General features: G+C 38.7%; 1 protein-coding gene across 1 annotated transcript in view; it reads left to right on the forward strand.

Annotated features, from left to right (window-relative positions):
* The window catches only part of ERC1 (ELKS/RAB6-interacting/CAST family member 1), a gene marked incomplete at both ends in the record, with an annotated part of 99,878 nt that overhangs the window by 69,161 nt on the left and 9,736 nt on the right, over positions 1 to 20,981 (forward strand). The window contains one exon of the mRNA XM_010291652.1: positions 7,318 to 7,329. Within this exon, the coding sequence (XP_010289954.1) occupies positions 7,318 to 7,329 (12 nt within the window). The remainder of the gene's footprint in view (positions 1 to 7,317; positions 7,330 to 20,981) is intronic.

Genomic DNA, 20,981 nt, shown 5'->3' on the forward strand with positions numbered 1-20,981 from the left:
ATAGGAGGAGAGGCAGATGAAATGAAAAGCAGAAAACTGTTCTCTTAAGCCTTTTCAATGATGCCAAAGCTGCCTTCACTTCAAATTAAAGAAAGAAATGCTTCCACTCTTCGGTAACTGTTGCGACTACTGGGTGGGGGACATTGTTTTTCAGCTGTGAATGGGAGGAAAGATATCCAAGAACAGTGTCTTAAATATGGTGCATGCTATGCAAAAGTTTGAAAAGTCCTCTAGAGTCAACATGAGATTGAAAGCAAAACCTCGTTCATTTATATTCTCTGTGGGCAGGATTTTGCTTTTTCTTATGGGGAGGTGGGCCATAAGTTCATATTTCTTCTCTGGGTGAAGAGCCCGATAAGTTTTGTTTCTGTCCCCGGATTGTGGTGGTGTAGAGGGTTTTGTAGCTGTCTGGTTACTCACTTTCTTTATAACTAACTGTTTGCTATTTGTATTGCCATTCCACAATCTCCTGTCTCTCTGTAACTTTTCATTTTGTGTTTTTTGTTTCCTTCCTCGCTTTTTCTTTCCATTTATACTGTCACGTCCTGGTTCCACGAGTTGTTTTGTTTTGTACGTGCGGGGGTTTTTTTGACTATGCCTTTTCTCAGAAAGCACGCCTCCCGCAAATTGCACCCTCCCTACCAGGTGTCGGTCCCTGCACCGCAACACGTAGGGGGGTTTGTGTGGGACTTCCTGGGAAAGTGAGTGCTCTATAAGGCTTCTGTTTCCTACGGGGTGGAATGTCACTGCTGGCTGCCCTGCTGCTGCTGCTGCTGCTGTTTGGGTCTGCTGCAATTATGCTTTTTTCCTTAGGTCAAACAGGAACTAGTTATGTCAAGTACAAGCTCGAACAGTCTCTGCGTTCAACTCACGTCACAGTGGTTATGACCACAGTCCAAAGGAGCTTTGCTGCTATTCTCCCTGATTTAAGCTCGACAGATGCTGTTGCTTTTTATTCTAATTCTCTTGCTGTGTTTTACCTTTGGTTCTAATCTCTGCTATCAATTCTGCCTGAACCAGCTAAAACTCAAGCGTTCTAAAATGTGTCATTGATAGAGGTCAGTATTGCCTTATTCTTGAGTTTTATTGTATTATCCTGTAATAAGAAAAAGGAAAAAAAGGAAGAGAAAAGAAAGAAAAATAATGCTAATCATCTGGAACATGGCCATCACAGGCTACAAGATGGATAGTTTACACACAGAGGTATTTGTGTGCATATATTCTGCAACTAAGAACTGACTCTATGCTTGAGAGGTGGCCGTAAATAGATATGTACATGTTGCTTCACAAGTAAGCAGTGAGTGGTGCTATATGGAAGTCCTAGTTCCAGTTCCAGTCTTGAAATTGATTTTAATTTGGCATGCTCACTATAGATATGATAGGTAGTCCTTGCAAGGACATGGGGCACTACCTTTTTTTTCCTGAAGGAAACTTGACTTTGATTTGTGAACAAAGGAATACAGTGCCCAGCTTTGGAGTACCAGCAGTTCCATTAAGGACAGCAGGATATGATGGCTCTTTTAAGAGAGAGATTTTAGGGAGTTTTTCTAAAAAGAATTTAAGGATGCCCTGTTCAAGAAAAGACCTTCAAACTTTTGATGTGTGGCAGCCAAAAGGTATACTCCTCATCCTAAATACTTCTTTTCAACAGTAAATAAAAGCAAAAGATGAAAAAACATAGAGTGATCTCAAAGGAGTACTGAAGATGTGGACAGTAGAAGCAAGTATCTTACTCTGTATGTCTTTAAGACAGCGATATGTTTGTGTAGTGCTTTATGAAGGATAGGTGGAGAGAGAAATTAGCTGCACGTTCCATCAGCTCTATGGTTTCTTAGAATAGTGTAAAGGAAACTATATTAGTAAATTATGCCCTAAGCTTAAGTCAACAATTGGAAGTTGAAACACATGTTTTCAAACCACTACTCGTATCTTGTAAGAATTCTTTTTGGTTTTCAAGTTGGTTGTTTCTGTGAATTTTTCAATAATTTTTTTAGAGAATTCCTAAACAAGAACCACATCAGGGCATATAAGTAATTTAAAGTAAAAAGAATGTTGTCAAATTAGAGAGAAAAAGGTGTTTATAAAGTCATAATCATCACCATTAAAGTTAACCTTGAGAGATGGTATGACTATAATTGTGTATTATTGTAACTCATTGAAGTCCTCCAAAAATCAGTTGAACTCTGAATAAGGCATAGGAAAAACTGAAATAATTAAATACTACTTTAAAACACTTTAATCTGTTTTGGTACTATAAACCATAAAAGCAAATTGAATCTATTTATCTCATGGTTACATGGTATTATTACAAGGCAGAATTTGTTGTTGTGTTTCTCATCCACTTCCCCCAAAAATCCCTAGCTTCAGTGAATATTAAAATTCTAAGGTTAATCACTCAAAACTTAGGACTTTCCAAAATGAAGATTGTCATGTAATTTTAATTTACCTCTTATGTGAGCCTGTGTATCACAGTAAAGTGATACAGTCTTTAACCATATGAAGACATTTTTTCCACAAGAATGCTGCCTTTGGTGTGTGAAGGACGCAGCTGAAATTGTCCCCAAAAATCCAGGGTGAGGCTGACACTTGTCATGGAAAATTTCAGCACAATTTGTTAATATTTGGCAAGCAACTGAGAACAAGGTTTTTGTAATGGAAAGAAGCGGTCAGGCCTATAGTTAGTCCAGCTCCACCTCTGAGCACTCAGATCTATTGAATATTAAGATACTCATCATTTCCAAGCTAGGAAATGAAGAAGTAATTCCTTTCTTCTCAGTCTTGCTTTATGCAAAATGAACATTAGGCCTGAAGTCCCTCATCAAGTTGCACAGAGAAAAAAAGAATGCATTTAATATCAACATAACTGCTCTAAACAAATAAGAATATAAGATGCAGGCACCCTTACTCACAAGTATTTAGCTTCAGACATTTGAAAGTATGTTGATTTTCAGACAACTGTCTGCTTTCTGACAGTCAACCTTTGTTAAAGTGCCTTAAGATCAACACTCAAACTCACTAATCGCTTTTGAAAGCTACATCTAAGAAAAGAAAAGAGAGAGAGAGAGACTGCCAATAATTGCAAATCCATCTGTAGAGAGCACCAGATAGAAAAGCCATCATAGTGATTTTACGGTGACTCCTCAATCCATCCTCACCTTTTTCATATAATGGGATATTCTTTTTCCATTTGTTCTTCATTTAGCTGCCTTTTATTTCCCATTCTCTCCCTTTTCCTGTGTTTTGGGAGAAACTGAAACTTTGTGGTATTGCAGAAACAGCTGTTTTAAAAAACAAAGTCAAAGAACCCCAATTAGTGCAGCCTTTGACATGGTGAGAGGTCAGGGCTGGTGCAGGCTTTGGCTGAATGAACTTGCTGTGTTATCCCATCATTGAACCACCTAAGCCTGGGTACTTGCCCTGGTATTATTTCCAGGTTCAAGCAGGCAGGACTGACACTATTAAACAGAGTGATTAATCTCTATGGAACTGAGCACAAACTGTCTCTTTTGTTAAATTCAGCAATGGGCTGAAAGCATTGGTTGATCTGCTATTACAAGACGAAAGATCTGATCTTGGATCCTTCAAGAAGGACTTTACACTGGAGAGATACTTACGAGTATTGAGAAGCACTGATTGTGAACTTTTTTGAAGGCTTCTTTTCCTGCCAAATTTCCTGTAGCATTAAAGTCCTGTTTGTTTTTATCATTAAGTCAGGGTGGTTATCAAGCACTCCCTCTGATGCCGAAGTCTATTATCTGTAATGATTATAGGAGTTGTCATCTGATGATTTATACTCTACCTGCATTGTAGCAGTGATGGGTTTTATTTAGCAAATATCTCCCATTCCAACTGCTAGATTGGTAGAGTGTAAAAGCTATGATATAATTAAAGTAATTATAAAATCAGAGGAGAAAGAAAATTACGTAAATAATGAGCCTAGTCCGCATATCAGGGTTTCTTTGTTAACTGCCTTGACTACACCTCTTCAAAAGCTGTCTTGTAGCTTCATTTCAGTTACCACCAAAAAAACCCTTTTATACAACTGATACAGAAAAATAGAAGTGGCAGATCCTTACATTTTCTTGGAGTACAGTAAAAAGAAAAGTCAAATTCAGTAATTGCCAGTAAGCCAGTGAATTCCAACATTAGTGCTCCATGGCCATCTGTGATCATGTTCGTGCTCTTAGATCTGTGCATGCATGTGCACACGCAAACCTTCCCTCTCACTGTCTCGACACCTCTCCCCCATCCCTCTAAATATCAACTAAAAAGAAAGGAGAAGACCAGCCATCATTCTTTTTACCAAGAAAAGGTGTCAAAAGTGGTAAGCAGGTATAGCCTTTCTGCTTTGACTGACACCAGGAAGATCAAGTGCGTATTATTCCCTGCCAGACGACTTTGAAGGAACCATGAAGTAGTAAATATACACAATCACTTACGGGAAACAAGTGGAATTCAAAGGTTGACTACAAATCATTATATAAACTTCTCCCTAAGTACATCTGACACCAGTGTAGCAGACTCATTCCACTCCCTAAAACATACGAGCATGTGGAAAAAATTATAGCTGGAATAATCAACAGTTTTTAAAATATATAACTATATATTTCTTAATTAAAATACTAAAGCGTTCACATCTCACCAACTTTTTTGGTCTGCACCCAGCGATCAGATTTAAGTCAGCTATATCTGTAAAACTAATGAGATGGCATTTTAAAAGAAAATGGATCTCTCCAAGACTACCATTTGGTGTTACAATTGCGCTGTCTCCCGGTGTGACTGTTGCGTCGGAGTACACAGTTAATGGGGCTGGGCAGAAGTGCTGCTGCTGGATCTTGTAAGGAATGCTGCAAGTGTGTGTTCTTGCTCGAAGGGAAATAGTACAAACTAAAAACTATTATTTTGCTCTGGAATGAGCATGTCTTGGTATGTATCTGATCCTGCTTGCTTGGGGCTGCTTCCTGGGGCAGATGCTTGCTGCGCTCCTCTGCTCAATTTCACTGATGTATCCCCGTGCACTGAGGCTTCACTTCCAGTCTGTAGCAGACCTCCATTGACTTCCTAATAGCTGGCAATTTTAGGTGTCTGCCTTGTTTTTAGTTTCAGCGATAGCACAGTTCCAGATTTCTTCTAATTTCTATGTGCTTTCAGGCATATTCCTCTTCTTTGTTTGGATAAATATTAGAGTTATTCTAAAAATGCACGTTTTTTAAAAAATATTTTGAACCCCTGTAAAAAAACATGGAAAAAGGGGCTAGCAATTATACAAAATGTATTTTTTTTTGGAAGAAAGAATTTAGTCCATCAGAAAATGAAGATGCAGCAATAATTATTCTCCATTCAAATCCTATGCAGCTGGCTAATTAATACTTCTGTAGCGTACAAAAAATTGCAAGCGACCTCAGCATGGCATTTCAGGTACTGTTTTGCCTTCGTCTTGTGCCAGCAAAAGACGCTAGCTTTAATAGAAGTTGAAAGAACAGTATGGTTTATTCATATCCTACAGGGCTATCCTGAATTCTAGCCTGTACTTTTGTTCGCTGTTAAATTGAAGAAACAATATCACAATATTATTACAACAGAACCAGGAACTATGAAGGGTCCCTGAAGCACAAAATGAGACGTCTTAAACTTTCATAATCCGGATTCAGTAACAGTCATAAAAAATACAAGCTTTTTTCCCCCCTACGTTATTTATTCCAATATCTAATCAAGTGTTGATTTTCACTTTTTTTGTTCCCTTTTGTTAAATTTGTTTGACCCGTCATAGTTCTGCAGCCCAGCTTAGAGAGCGTAGTTTGGATTTCAGTTAGAATTGTTAGTTACACGCTTTTCTATATGAATTAACTGAGGCTTTTGGAACATTATAACTTACTTCAAGATCAAACACTGAGATGTGGTATTTGGCATTTTGCAAGTGTCACCTTTCCTGAAATCCCCAAATAACACAGCCCTTACACCAGCTGTCCTTGAAGAACCTGATCTGATAATTGTTAGCTTAAAAGCCAAAGAAAAGTAGCTTTACACTAGTTTGTCTGTTACAGACCAACAGTACATTTCTCAGCTGTATCTTGCTCTGAAACTGCTGCTTGTACAAATTCAAAATCCTACATTGTTGTTTGTAAAAATTATGACAGAAATAAGGACTTCAAATTCAATTTACATGGTTCCATATACCAAGAGTAACAAAGCATATAGCAGTTAGCCTATCCTATAGAAATATTTTCCTCCAGACTATAGCCTGCCTTTTTTGAGTGAAATTTTGCCATGGGAGAAGTACAACATATGTTGTAGAAGCCAAATTGGCACTTTGGACAGCAGGACTTTGCTTTTCCTCTCTTCTATTGACTGAAAAAGAATAAAGTTTAAAATCAGAAATCAGATTAAAAAGATCTGTGTTTATGGCTCCTTATTGACTTACAATGCTGTTATCAGTGAAATTGACAGTAGATGCCTCTGAAAAGATATTGGAGATATTTGAAAAAATAGCAATAATGAACCTATGGGACCTTATGTTACACAGGGAACTCCAGCATTTTGTCTTGGTCAATCCTGCTGTTGAACAATGTTGGAGAGAACTGTCAAAGATATGCCTGTTTGGTCATTATTGTTTTAGATTGCACCTTATATGGGAGAATTAAGACAGCAAAACTGCAGGAAGAAGAGGCAGATGCTTTTTTTATTTGTCCTTGGAAGGATGATTTCAATGTCAAAATTAAGAAGGATGAACTTTTAGCTTTGACAAAGTCTTCAGGTCTTGGAAGACTTTACTCCATGGTTGGGGTTTTTCTCCCTTCTATTCCCTTTCGACAAGCTTGGGTCATCTGCAGGAAAAATGGAAAAAAAAATATGCCTTGCTCATGGAAAGAAAATAAGCCCCTAGAAGGTGGCATATAGGAACACATTAAGGTTCATCTCAATAGTCAAACTCCATATTTTCAAAACATTTGTTCGAATTCTGGAAGGACGATACTTGCTGGTGATGTAATGTAAATCCGGAGTTTTCTACAGTTGGTTTATTCTCCTTTCCCAAGAACTGTTATGTGTTAGAGTCTATTTTCACTACAGAAACTTGCCTCTAAGTGAAATGGTGTAATCTAATATAAATGTCCTTTTGGTCTTTTTTTTTTTAATTAGATGTCTGTAAAACATGCAGCTCTTTGTGTTTGTGAAGGATTGTGTGTCTGTGTCATTACCTGATTTAGATCTGCTTGTTTTGTCCTGTATTCTTGAACTGCCTTATCTCTGGACACTGTTTTCACAAACTCTAACTCTTTTTCTTTCGCATCTCCTTCCTGGATTTGCTGTTTCCTTCAGCCTCACCTCAAGGTCAGTATTCACTTTTAATAAGGTTATTTATAAGAGTGTTGTCTATTCAGCTAAAATTGAGATCTCACAGAAGATTGCACATCAAATTACATGATCTACAAAATAAAAGATCAGAGATTTGGTTAACTCTGTGTAGGAGGATGGGTTGGATAGGGTGCACATTTAGAATAAACTTGTACTTGAAGGAAAGAATTTATATTAAACCACTGTAAATCACTGTTGTTGTGCAATGGGAAGAAGGGGGAAGACTTACCAATGAGCCTTTTAAGGGAAAAAACCTACAGGAACAGGAAGCTGAAGCAAGACAGTTTAAATATTATTGGTTTTATCTGTTACTTCAAGAAGTAAAAAGATTGAACATTAGCCATATTCTCTAATACATGCTGTTGAGTGCAAAACTAGTTCCTTTAAAATACTAGTCATCCATACATTGACTGTTGGATTTTTGTCATTGCATCTGTGTTTGGAACCTTGTAGTGATGTTGCAAAACTAGTTTTGTGCAGTTTGAGTGTATTGTGCTGTCAGAAGGAACCAAGGGCTGAGGATTAAAGATAAGTAAATTAGCAAGAGCATAGATTTGTTGAAGGCACAAAGTGATAAACTACTGAAAAAATCTTACCAAGAAACAATGTGTTTTGAAGTTGTTGAGCCATGGCTCATTTTTCTTTATATTTTAAAGGCAGTAGCTAAACATAGATTTGGGAATTTCAGTAGAGTAGCTAGGAGTAAACGTCTATGGTCTACGTAATACAAGTCGGAGTACATGATCTAATGACCCCCAATTGCCTTTAAAAGTCTCTGAAACCATTTTGAATTCTAGCCTTTGTTGATAAAGTCTATTTGGTGGAAAGCATCCGTGACCCCTGACGAAGGAATGATTATAATTGTTTCAGGCAGTGTCTTTGCCCAGAAAGCCACTACTTAATGACCAAAGTTCTGAGTTATCGACCAACATCCGGCTTTTCTATTCCTGATTAACACTGTGAAAAATGTCGTGGTGAGTGGAATCCCATGATTCTGCGATGCTGCTGACGCCTTTAAATTGTGTCGGCATTCTGACCTTGGTTTGGCACAGGCGTTGCCCTTGTGGCCTTGGCTGCTTATTTTCCTTCCTCCCACAAACTGGAAAAAGATTGGAAGTTAATCATGTTGTCCATCAATACCTTCCGTATTCAATGTGTCGTACTTGTAATTGTTGGGGAGAGGAGGCTATCCCTGAATGACCCTCTTTTTTCAGATGCCAAAGAACAGAACGGCCAGGAATCTTTTCTGCCCTGTGAGCATTCTCCTCTGAAATACACACGGTGTCTTTTCTTGCATGAACAGGACTTCTGTTGGGTTGTCTGTATTTGCCAGTTGCCACTGTGAGTGGAGATTGATGTGCTTTGTCTGACTGCTGAAGTCCTAAATGTTACGGAATCCATCTGCCAAAGATATTTCTGCTTCAGTCCTTATGGATATAAGTTTTTATCAATACCTGCACCTGTGCTGGAATTTGTGATGAACAAGAAGGGGGAACCATTTTTAGGGTGCGGTTCAGGTGTGTTCTTTCTGACACCTGGCATAATTTCTGTTTCCCCAATCAATGTAACCGTAACTTCTATTTCTCTCATTTAGGGCATATTATAAAATTCAGCTAGAGAAGTTATGACTGAGGTTTGAAGTGACCAAGGGTTAGGATCTTTGAAGAGTTTTCTGATAAGACATTAAATAGATTGTCCATTCTGTCCTCATAGTTTCTTAGTGGTTTTATTGATTTTTTTTTTTATTTTATTTCCATTTTTTAAAATTGATTGCTATGATGGCTAGTTGCTGAGGTTTTCATACATTTGTTAAAATAAATAAAGAGTGTAAGGGAATAGGTGAAATGTCTGCTGTTGGAACTACAAAATCCCTGCTGGCCAGAAACACAATGAAAAGATTCTCTTAAGAACAAGCAGGAAAATTACAGGAGTTGCAGTACCACTCGTTGTCTTCCCTATGCATTTCAGTTACTTACCGTTAACTGCAACATACAAAGAAAGAGCTGTTCTGTGAAGTTACATTCTACATTGGAAGCTACTATGGGAGCCATAACTTTATTTTTCTCTTAATGGTGTAAAGCAGTTATTTTTTTTAGACATCAAAGCAAATGTGTCTTCCTGGAAAAGAACTGAGTATGTGAAGAAATTCATTAGGTGTATCTGTCTTCTAGAAACAGGAAGAAATACTCTGAATTATATCTGTACTCATCAAGAACAGCTTTGCTACCTGTAATCAGTGCAAAACCTCTGAATTTTCCGATCCATCTGTTGAGCTTTCATCATCTCTCTCCTGTTGATAAACTCAGTGAATCAGAACATAATGGTGTAATCCGCATCACTGTTGCTGTTATGACAGGTACTTACTGCTCAGAAGTCTAAGGGCCTAAAGTGGATGTCATACTGAGTCATAGTAAATAAAATAGTCTTGGAAAGCACAGGGATTAAAGCAGCTTTCCGTAGGGAGTTTTTGGTAAGCATCTCTGTTGATGACGTCTTTACATAAAGAACTATCCAATGCTGAGTTTGACTAACAAGCCAAATAACACCATTCTCGTGTCATTACCTGCAGCAATGAAAAAAATAGAAAAATACCATGAAGTCATATGCTACAATTCTTCTAAATGGTTCTTATGTATGCACGTCACAAAAGTTGAGATGGAAAAAAATAAGATGACTGACAAAATCAGGTGCTATAGTGAGCAACTGCATACTTTTCAAGGAAGGAATGAGCTACATTGATAAAGCAAAAGCAGGATTTCTAGCTTTGAATGGGGTAACAGACAGCTTAACTTCTTCAAAAATTTTTTTTTGCATTTTGCCTAATGAATAATGTTGAACATGCTATTTATCAGCAATTTATCTTTGTAGCACAGCACTGGAATGGAAAAATAGCTGGAACAGTAGGACAGGAGGCCTCCCACAGGAGGCTTGTCTTCTAGTGTCCTGCTTTCTACTGTCAGATTTTCTAATAGATTACATCGCATGGTTAATTGTACTGTCTATCATCTGTTGAAGCAAGTCATCCTGATCTTAAGAGGAGGAAGTTTTCTGGACTTTATGCTATACCAAAGAGAATTTGATGCAATAGGAAGTAACAAAAAAATAGTGTAAACCTTATTTCCACACAGCAAAGTAAGTGGCTTGGTGATTAGATGAGTGCAGGCTGGTGGCATAAATCCAGATAAAAGTCTGCTATGAGTGTCCATGTAAAATTAAATGTCAGTGTAGCCTTATAAAATCAAAGTAAAAAAAAATTACTAAATCTGAGAGAATTATTTCAGTCCTTTTTCCAGAGTCCTAAATTATGTTAAACAGAACATGTCTAACCACCAAAGAAATGTTTAAAGCATATCATCCTTCTATAAAAAAAGTATATATAATAGTGCATAGAAGTTAAGCAAATACGGGAATCTCAGCGTACTATTCAGTAATTGTTAAAAAACAAAAAGCGGTGTACTTACTTACAGGCGTATAGTCTGTGGTACCTGTGGGTTTTTCACTGTGATGGAAATGCCTTTATACGCTGCATCATATACTATATATCCAAGAAGCTGTGTATCTGAGCACTGAGACAGTGCCTGGGCAGTGAGGAGAAATTTCACTGGAAGTGTGGCTGGCCCCATAGTTTCATACCTTCAGAAGACTCAGGTCTTCATTCTGCCACCATACTTGTCATCAAACCACATCAGGAAATGATAAAGATTTCAAGCATGTCAGGTCAGCAATGGTTAGTTTTAGCTCAGCAAAGCCAGATGCATTGTGTTCAAAGAAGTTTCCATTTAAATTTCCTTGGTCATCTCTAAAAAATAGCAACCTCTAATAGTTGCTTTCTATTTAATATGGGTTTCCTTTAATTCTTTTTAGAGCAAAAGCGGCTATGGAATTCTTTATGTTGAAAAGTACTCTGCTTATAAGAGTTGTCTGTTCCTTGTGAGTGAGAAGTAAGGCATCTTAGAGATGATAGTGGGGAAAAGAAGAAATGAAGGCATCAGAAGGTTGGGTGGTGATGAGTAGGGCACAAAATAGAACTGTGGTTTTCCTTAAAACAGGTCATTGGCATAGTCTTTTGAATTTGCTTTAACTATAGTGGTTATCAGAGCTTTCTTACTCTGTTTGAAGTGGAATCTGTAGCTTTTCTATCAAAGGTCCTCTTTTCTTCCCTCATTTCACTGCATCTTAACAAAGCAAAATTATTCACAGCTGTACATCATTGTCACTTTTCTGCAGTCTTGCATTATCTGATTTCTTTCCTATTACCTGCTGAAATTAATTTAATTATATGAAACACTGATGAGTTGTTTTTCTTTTTGTGTTATTGCTCTGTTTTAGTACGTGTGTTCACAAAGCCAGCAACTTTCCTGTGGGGATTCAAACTGAGGTAGCATTGGAAAGACACATGACTGGATATGGCACTAGGGAGGATGTTTCTATGTCAACAGTATGCTGTGAATTTTGAAGCACTCTGAATAAAATGCTTGGAGAGATTAGAGGAATCCTTCACAATTTGCTTTTTTCAGATATAACAAAAAAGATGGCTTTTTACTATACTATTTGAAACATCAAAATACAATATTATTTTTAGAAGACATTTTAAAACGTGTCTTTATGTTCATATATCCCAAAGTTAACAAATTACCTAGCATGTCATCATCAGAAGATTAAACTGGAATTGTCGTTCAGACTTCAAGCAACATTAAACATTGTGTCACATCACATTTAGTCAAATGAATAAAATCTAAAGGTTATTTTTCTTCTTTGATGGCTAACTTCTGTGCAAAAGTTTATCCCCCTAAATGTCTAGCTTTTTATTTCTATTAAAACTCTAAAATCCAGGTAAGCATATAGATAGATATATAGTGAATTAATGTGTCTATGGTAAAATAGTCTTGGTGCAAATGTTTCCATAGCTGACAGTACCAAAAGCTTTAACCAACCCTGGACTCGGCAATGATATGATAGTTACAGAGAACTCAGCTGGGCAGGAGACCATTTTAAAAGGTCACCAAAAAGGATGAGGAGCTCAGCAGCTGCTTTTCCTCCTTTTTTACTGATAAGGGCTCCTTTCAGATCCCAGAGCATAGTGGCACAGTCTGTGGGAGCGAAGCATTACCCACAAAAGTGGAAGACCAAGTTACAGACCATTTAAACAGATTAAAAATACGCAGGTTGATGGAATCAGATCAGATACATACAAGGTTGCTGAGGGAGCCAGCTGATGTCATAGCAAGGACGCTTTCTATCTTCAAAAGCTCCTGGCTGTCAGGGAAAGTTCCTCATGACTGGCAAACATCACACCCATCTCCAAGAATGATGAGAAGGAGGATCCAGGGTATTGCAGACCAGTCAGTATAACTTCATGTGCTGAGAGTTTTTTGGAGCAGGTCCTCCTGAAAGCCATCTTCAAGCACCTGTCCATCACAAGGACATGATAGGGAACAGCCAGTATGGACTTACAAAGGCAAATCATGCCTGACCAACCTGATTGCCTTCAGTGATGAGAGGACTGGCTCAGAGGGGAATCAGCACTGTTTAATGCCTTTTTTAATGATGTGAATGATGAGACACAGTACACCTTCAAAAATTTCATGGATGATAGCAAACAGAGGGGAGTGGTTGTGGCTAGTATATGCTGGAGGGCTGTGCTCCTATTTAGGGTCACTTTGACAGGCTGGAGAAATGAACTGGCAGAAACCTCATGAAGTTCAATAAGGGCAAGTGCAAAGCTCTGCACCTGGGGTTGAATAATCCCCCCATCTGTACCAGCTGAGGGCCAGCTTTTTCAGAAGGCTGGTTCATAGAGAAGGACCAAGGGCTGGCTGAAGACAAGTTGAACTTGAGTCAACAGTGTCACACTACTGTGAAGAAAGCCAAATGCATACTGGGCTGTATTAGCAGAAGCACAGCTAACAGGTCAACACAAGTGGTTGTTTCCTCCTATTTGGCACTTGTGAGGGTGCATCTGGAATACTGTGTCTAGTTTGGGGCTTCCAGGTGCAAGAAAAACATTGGGATAATGGAGTGAGTCCAGCAGGCAAGCAAGCTACAGGACATGACATACCAGGAGAGGCAGAGAGAACAGGGTGTGTTCAAGCCTAGGAAGAGGAGCCTCATGGGAGATCTCACTGTGGTCTTTCAGCTATCTAATGGGAAGGTCCAGAGAAGACAGAGCCTCCGACTTTTCTTGGAGGCGTTCAGTAGCGGGTTGAGAGGCAACAGACACAAATTGCAGCACGTTCCAATCTAAGTTCCAATGAGATAGTTGACAGAAAAAATTCACAGTGATGGAGTCAGATACTGAAACAGGTACCCAGAGAAGCTGAGGAGTCTTCATCACTGGAGATATTCAAGACTCATCTGAAAAAGCTATGAGCAACCTGCTCTAATTTGGCCTTGTTTTGAGCAGGGGATTGAACCAGGTGACCTTCAGAGATCCCTCCAACCAAAATTACTCCATGATTCTAACTTACTATGGTAAATTAACCTGTATTCTAGGACAAACTCTACAATTTTTGTGTGTTTTTGGTAACAATTTTCTGTATAATGTTGACCTTGAAAAACAGGATAAACAATAATTGTCTTGTTATTTCATAGCACTACAGCTGTAAGAAAAGAAAGAAGTAAGAAAAAGTGTGGGGGGAATCCACTGCACTTTTATTTATTGCAAATTTCTACTTGTATTATCAATTTTTAAAAAATTTTTAAAAGTCTCCAAGGATTGCTGCTTTCTGGGATAATGCATAGTTGTGTATGTGTCAGTGTGGTATTAGGGTTGTCCTTTCATAAATAATAATTTATGCAGACATTTTTCTTTCAAGATTTCTACTATAGCTCCTGCTACTTCTGTCCCCTTCTTCCCCATCCCTAAACACAGATACTCTCAAACCTTATTGCTGTTAATAGAATCAGAGAAGATAAAATTGGAAATTATCTCAGTTTCCCATGTTTTTTATATGTTCTCTGTAAGCTTCTTTTGCTGATTGAGAGCTTTGACTGGACAGTGATCTTAGACCTGACAGCGTGGGGTTTTACTAGTCGGCATCTGTAGTTACCAGGTATGCTGTTATGCCTTGTCATTCACGTTGAAAGAACCATTTTCCATTTGCAGTATTCACATCCCTTTCTGTCATATCCTTTCTCTTCATCAGGTTGTGGGCAAATAAAATGGAGCATAGTTGACTCTGCATCTTCTCAGCTGCCTTGTTGAGACAACATTTTTCTGCAGTGAGATTTTCAGCTGGCTAGGAAGTTACTCCTTGCGTATTTAGTCACAGGTGCAGACTAAACTGAAATGTTACCTTTTGTTCGCGTGTTACTTGTGAAGATCAAGTTCTGTTTTTGACCTGCACACAAGGTGACTTCGCTGCCTCCCATGAGGGCATCGGAACCCTTGTGGTTCAGATGTGCCTTTCAGTATTTTCATCATCAGTTGAGAGCATTTCTTATTTACTGCTGGTCACTAGCTACTATTTTTTATGCTGATTCCTGTGAAACCAGCTTTCCTAAATGGCCTGTGCATCTTCTTTACAAATAATTTCTCATTTTTTGGATGAAAAACCTGCTAGATAAGCATAGATACTTATTACAGTCATACAGTTTATAGATTCAATGCACACTTCTATTGCTGTCACTCAATTAATTTGAAATTACTCTTAATCACATTACTGTAAAATGAAAATAAAATTGCTTATCCATAAAATCCCAACTAGGCTGTTACAGATATTGCTCTTTTTTACCCTTTTGCTTTTCTCTTCTATGGCTGTCTTCCATTTCATTGTCCTGACAGGGTGGTGTAGTCAAGTATTTCCTCCTTCTGCATAACACATTCTTCATTTGCAAACAACAGAGGGCCCCTTTCATGCTGGAATATGTCAGATTTTCTAGCCAGTCTGCTTGAAGTACCCCAGGTAATTCAGACAGATTTAATCCTGCTTTCAGAAACTTACTTCATTTCATTCTTACCCAGGAGATAGGCCATTCTTCTTAATTAAAATAAATGTTTTTTCACTTCCTTGGGGAACAAAATATTGCCAGTTGTCACTTTCTGTTCATGACTGACTTATTAACTTCTAACTCTAAGGGGTAAAGAGCCACCTATCCCTTCAGTGACCCGACATACTCAGTTCGATGTAAAGTGTTTTTACATCAAACTTTATTATGTATCTGTTTACAATACTGAACAGATTTGATAGAAATTGGGATCAAGCATGATGATAGTTTTGAGGTGACAGTGGGGTTGGAGTGATTCAGTTCCAGCACCCTTCTTGCAAGCATTCTGGAGTGAACTTGATCATTACAAGTAACCTATCTCCTTTCTTAAAAAACAAGAGTGAGAAAGGATTAGAAACTTGAGTTGCAAAATACTCTCTGTAGATAGACCAGAAGAGCCTCGTTTGGTCCTAGAAATTACAGTTGTCAACAACTGGCAGTTGCCAGGATGGCGTGCTCAGTGCCAGCCTTGACAGAAGATCGCCAAAGGTGCCAACCCAACAGAAAACTGAGGCTGCTTTCCAGCTGGGTCCTACTCTCCTGTGTTGCTCAGCTCCCTCCTAGCATGCAAACTTGTGACTTCTCAAAGCCATGGATTTGCTGTAGCTCAGCAGATGGTAGCTCTGAAAAGCATATGTTGTCTTCCTTTGCTTTCAGCATCAGTCCAACTTTTAGCTTTATCAGTCCCACTGGCACTAATAGCACTGACCAGATTGTTTCCATTCTGAATGCCAGCAAAACTCAGATTGTCTGCAAACTTCCCCTTGTGTTTTTAATATCTTGAGTTGTTCATGCTATGTTTGATGAAGTCCCACATGCTGGGAACTAAAATAGAGGTGACACAATGCAACTTTACCCTACAAGTATCTGTAAGGGTGAAGAATCTTAGCCATGCAGGCTTCAGTGGGGATGCTGTATCTTTGAAAATACATTATTTTGGGGGCCACTCCTGTCATCCATTTTCTCTTTCATCAATATTGTCTTCAGTGTTGTCTGGGTCTTTCTCTAGGCCTGCCTTACTCTGTAATAATCTGCATTATATGCTCACTTAGTTCCTTTAGTCAGCAATATTTAAGAAAAAAAAAGTGTATTATGTTTAACTTTGGAATTTTCAGCTGGTAGGATTACTGATTTTGCTGGATGTGCCTGAATTCTTCAGGTAATTGTACCAAATAAATAGCAGCATTAATCTTGTTAACTTATAACAAACAACTGGATAGATAAACACATTCAGTTCACTTTTCAGCATGTCATTTTTCACTTTAAATAGGTAATACCAGCAGAATATATTAGCAATGTCACACAGAGACCTGAACAAACAGTTTAGAAATAAAATATTTTTTTTTTACTATTAACTCCTGATAGCAACATATATAAGGGATGTAAGAGCAAACCTGTTTTTAGTATTTGACATGTCAACATATTTTAAAGGATTGATACCCCATTAATCAACATAAGGTGTCTTTTCTTTCAGCATTGCTTGATTGCTTCCTGTTCCCTTGCACCTTGCACAGAAAATCTTTTTCTTCTTTTTTACTTTCAGGCCATCCTGTATGAAAAAACCTGGGAGAGAGCATTAAATGAAGTTACTAGTGAAAAATTTATTGGGCTACTGCAAAATGACACTTTATACTGAAAAAGTGGCCACTGACTTGAAATTTGAAAAAAATGGATTTTTCTAGTACATTTGGAGTGTAACACTGATGTAATAACTGCAATGTTTTATGTAATTTCTTATTAAAGGAAATGTTTCATGATCATATCTCCCAGTCAAAGGGACTGTTCACTACATCATAAGTAATAGGCATAGTTTTTGTACAGATCATGTAATGGCATTATTTAAAGACTATCAGTGAGATGCAAATAACTGTTGTTTTTTACTTCTTAGTTTATGACGTGCCTTCTTCCCTTTCTCATATCTCTTGCTTTCAGCACAGATTGCACATTTTAATGTGGCATATGCAGATGTCTCTGCTCCAAGAGATTGGGGCATGGCACACAGTTTTTGACAGTTTGTTTCCTTTGACTGCTTATTTCCATGTTCTTTTTGAGTGTGCTTGGATCACATGAACAAATGACAGCTGAAAGGTAGCTGAAGGAGTCTGCTTTGTATTTTTAAATGCTTACACCTTCAAACGTTATTGTAACTTGGGCAAAAACCTTGTAGTGTGAACAAAAGCCAAACATTTGGAAGATCATTTTAAAGTATTATTGTGTTGGTTACTGTTAAATAGCAGGGGTGAGTACATGCTATTCCCAACTTATTCTAATTTTTTTCCTAAATTATGTTGTGAGGCTTCTGATAGCATTGTCTGTTTTGGTTAAATTTCCCACCCTTAATTCTACAGGTACATCACATTCTTGTTGAATGCATTAAATTTTCCTAAAAATTACTTCTTTTCTGTCTATAAGAAACAGCAGATCCCCAGACTCAGTACCATTCTCACTGTCAAGTTTAAATTTATTCTCCTCAGAACAATCACCTGCTGAGGCAAAAAAATTTTGCCTTATAGTAGCTGCAGTTCAGATCCCATCCAAACCAGACTGCTGCCATCCCTCAGTCTCCTTGTGCACCCTGATCAGAACCCAAGGCTTCCTCAGTGCTTCTAAAACTGAAACTTAGCACCACCACTCAAGGTTTCTTAATGTTCTTGTGCCCTTGTTTTGGGAGGTCCAGAAGGAGCCTTGAGCATCAGTGCTGCATAACCTATACAACTACAGCAATTCATGCCACTTGCTGGTCTCAGTTGCGTGTCTTGTGCATAGTTCTCCAAAGCTTAAGGCTTTATTCCTAAGTTGGGTGTTTTGCTAGTGCATGTGGCTCTGTGTTCATTTCCTTCCTTGTGAAAGAAGAATTTAAAAGATTTTATTTTTAAAGATGTTATAGCTCTGAAGATTCAGGAAGAACAGGTTGCTTGTGAAGGCTTGGAAGGCCAGCTCTGAGGAAAGCTCCAGTTTACTATGGAAGGAGTGCATCAGGGTACATTCTTGCAGATCAGCTTGGTTGTCTTCTCTCCTTCAGAGGGAGTGAAACAGTTTCAGGAGCACATATGAACTGCTAGTACTTTTCTGTTACAGATGTAACCTTCTCCAGATCCATTCTTATCTTTTTATCTTTTTTTTTTTTAAATGGACAGAAATACATCTTACTAGTTTGCAAGTATCTGCAAGGAAAATCTAATCTTGAGCCAAGAAATACTGAATTTGATTAAAGCAACATGGCTTTTTAGTTTTTTAGATTAGCTTAAGGGTCTGTACATTGCTACATTCTTCCTTACACCTGTCTGCACAGCAGAAAGCAATCAACAACAGCGGTGCAGAGTCCAGTTGGAGGCCTGTAGCTAGCGGTGTTCCCCAGGGATCAGTACTGGGTCCGGTTTTGTTCAAGATCTGCATCAATGACCTAGATGAAGGGTTGGAATGTACCCTCAGCAAGTTTGCTGGTGATACAAAACTGGGTGGAGTGGCTGATACACCAGGAGACTGTGCTGCCATTCAACGGGATCTGGACAGACTGGAGAGTTGGGCGGAGGGCAGTCTCATGAAATTTAACAAGGACAAGTGCAGAGTTCTGCACCTGGGGAGGAACAACCCCATGCACCAGTACAGGTTAGGGGTTGACCTGCTGGAAAGCAGCTCCGTGGAGAAGGACCTTGGAGTCCTGGTAGACAACAAGTTATCCATGGGACAGCAATGTGCCTTGGCGGCCAAGAGGGCCAATGGTATCCTGGAGTGCATTAAGAAGAGTGTGACCAGCAGGTCAAGAGAGGTTATCCTCCCCCTCTACTCTGCGCTGGAGTACTGTGTCCAGTTCTGGGCTCCCCAGTTCAAGAGAGACAGGGAACTTCTGGAGAGTGTCCAACAAAGGGCTGTGAAGATGATTAAGGGACTGGAACATCTCTCATATGAGGAAAGGCTAAGAGACCTGGGGCTGTTTATTCTGGAGAAGAGAAGGCTGAGAGGGGACCTTATAAATGTCTATAAATATCTGAAGGTTGGCTGTCAGGAGGATGGAGCCAGTCTCTTTTCAGTAGTGCCCAGTGATAGGACAAGGGGCAATGGGCACAAACTGCAGCAAAAGAAGTTCCACCTCAACATGACAAAAAACTTCTTTACTGTGAGGGTGATGGAGCACTGGAGCAGGCTGCCCAGAGAGATTGTGGGGTCTTCTTCTCTGGAGACTTTCAAAACCCGACTGGACGCGTTCGTGTGCAACCTGCCCTAGGTGATCCTGCCTTGGCAGGGGTGTTGGACCAGATGATCTACAGAGGTCCCTTCCAACCCCCACCATTCTGTGATTCTGTGATTCTGTAACAAAAAAAACCCCACCAAAACCTTATAAGGAATTTCAGTTGATTTCTTGAAAATTCCAAAGAGGAAGGAGTGCATTTTCTTCTGCATCTGGGAATAGTGGAGAATGCTTTTTGAATTATAGGTAGAGAAATTTTATTTCAAATTAGAAAGGGACTGGAACTCTCCTCTTGTCTTTCTGTATCCTGATTTGTCCATAGCCTCAGTAATTTCTTACTAGATTTTCAACACTGCTTAGATCTCTCAGCCTGCAATGTCTTCACATAAAAAGACAGATAATTTGTAGAAAATATGTGAGATTCCTGTTAGGAATATTATTCTTGATGGCAAAGTCTGTTGATCTTTCATAATGATTATGAGTCTTCCCCAATTACTTGGAAGATTAATTCACTGTCACTGATTAATTTCAGTGACAGGCTACATCAAGGCAGTTGCCCTGGTAAGGGGATCAGCTGAGTTAAAATCTTTTTTTTGCCTCATTTGTCTCAAAGTCACCCAATAAAAAGTAGTTCACTGGAGTAGTATAATTGTCTAGATTATTTTCTTCCTCAGTAGATACTCCAAAGTAGAGATAATTTCATTAGCTAACTTTGTGATCACTGAGGGTATCAGTGAGAGTATATTTCAGATGTCTGAAACATGGGGCATCTTGTCACTGGATTTTTTTTTTTTCTGTGCTCCTTCAGAATATATAAAAAAAAATATTCCAAACATTTATGGACATACTTACTAGTTCTGTAGCAGATCCACTTACTGCAAAATGGTAGAAAACCCTCCTCAAATGCATAAGCCAGTAACCTTGTCCATGCACATTACCAAGGCTATTACAGAAACCTCCGATGAAGAGATACTCGCAAATGTTGCTTGCAACACTCACTGAGTTTTCTGGAAGCCCAGTGATGTTCATGTGCAAAGTATTCCTAGCTGTATTCTGGAGTCCTACAGCTGACAGACTAAGACAGTGTTACAGCTATATCAGAGAAGGAGGAACTAAGCTGCACTATTTAGATAGGCTGTTCAGCCCTGTATGTGGTATATTTATTACAAATAATGCTGCTGTCCCCCATTTTCCAGGCAGTCAAAAGTCTGTAACAAAGCATCTCAGTAGGCACTTTTCTTATTAGCCTCATGTGAGCTGTCAAAGCCAGTGCTACAGAACGTATTTCATAAGAGGAGATACCTCTTAATAAATCTATTTGCTAGGCACCCAAAAGAAATATGCCAAACATGCCATTCTGAGAGACACTGTGGTCTGTATTCCATACCAGAAATTGGTCTCACCCAGAGGATACCAAAATAAAGCTGTATACTTCCCATCTCGGATTCTCATG

This window comes from Phaethon lepturus, unplaced genomic scaffold (genome assembly GCF_000687285.1).
Source record: "Phaethon lepturus isolate BGI_N335 unplaced genomic scaffold, ASM68728v1 scaffold3857, whole genome shotgun sequence".
NCBI lineage: Eukaryota > Metazoa > Chordata > Aves > Phaethontiformes > Phaethontidae > Phaethon > Phaethon lepturus.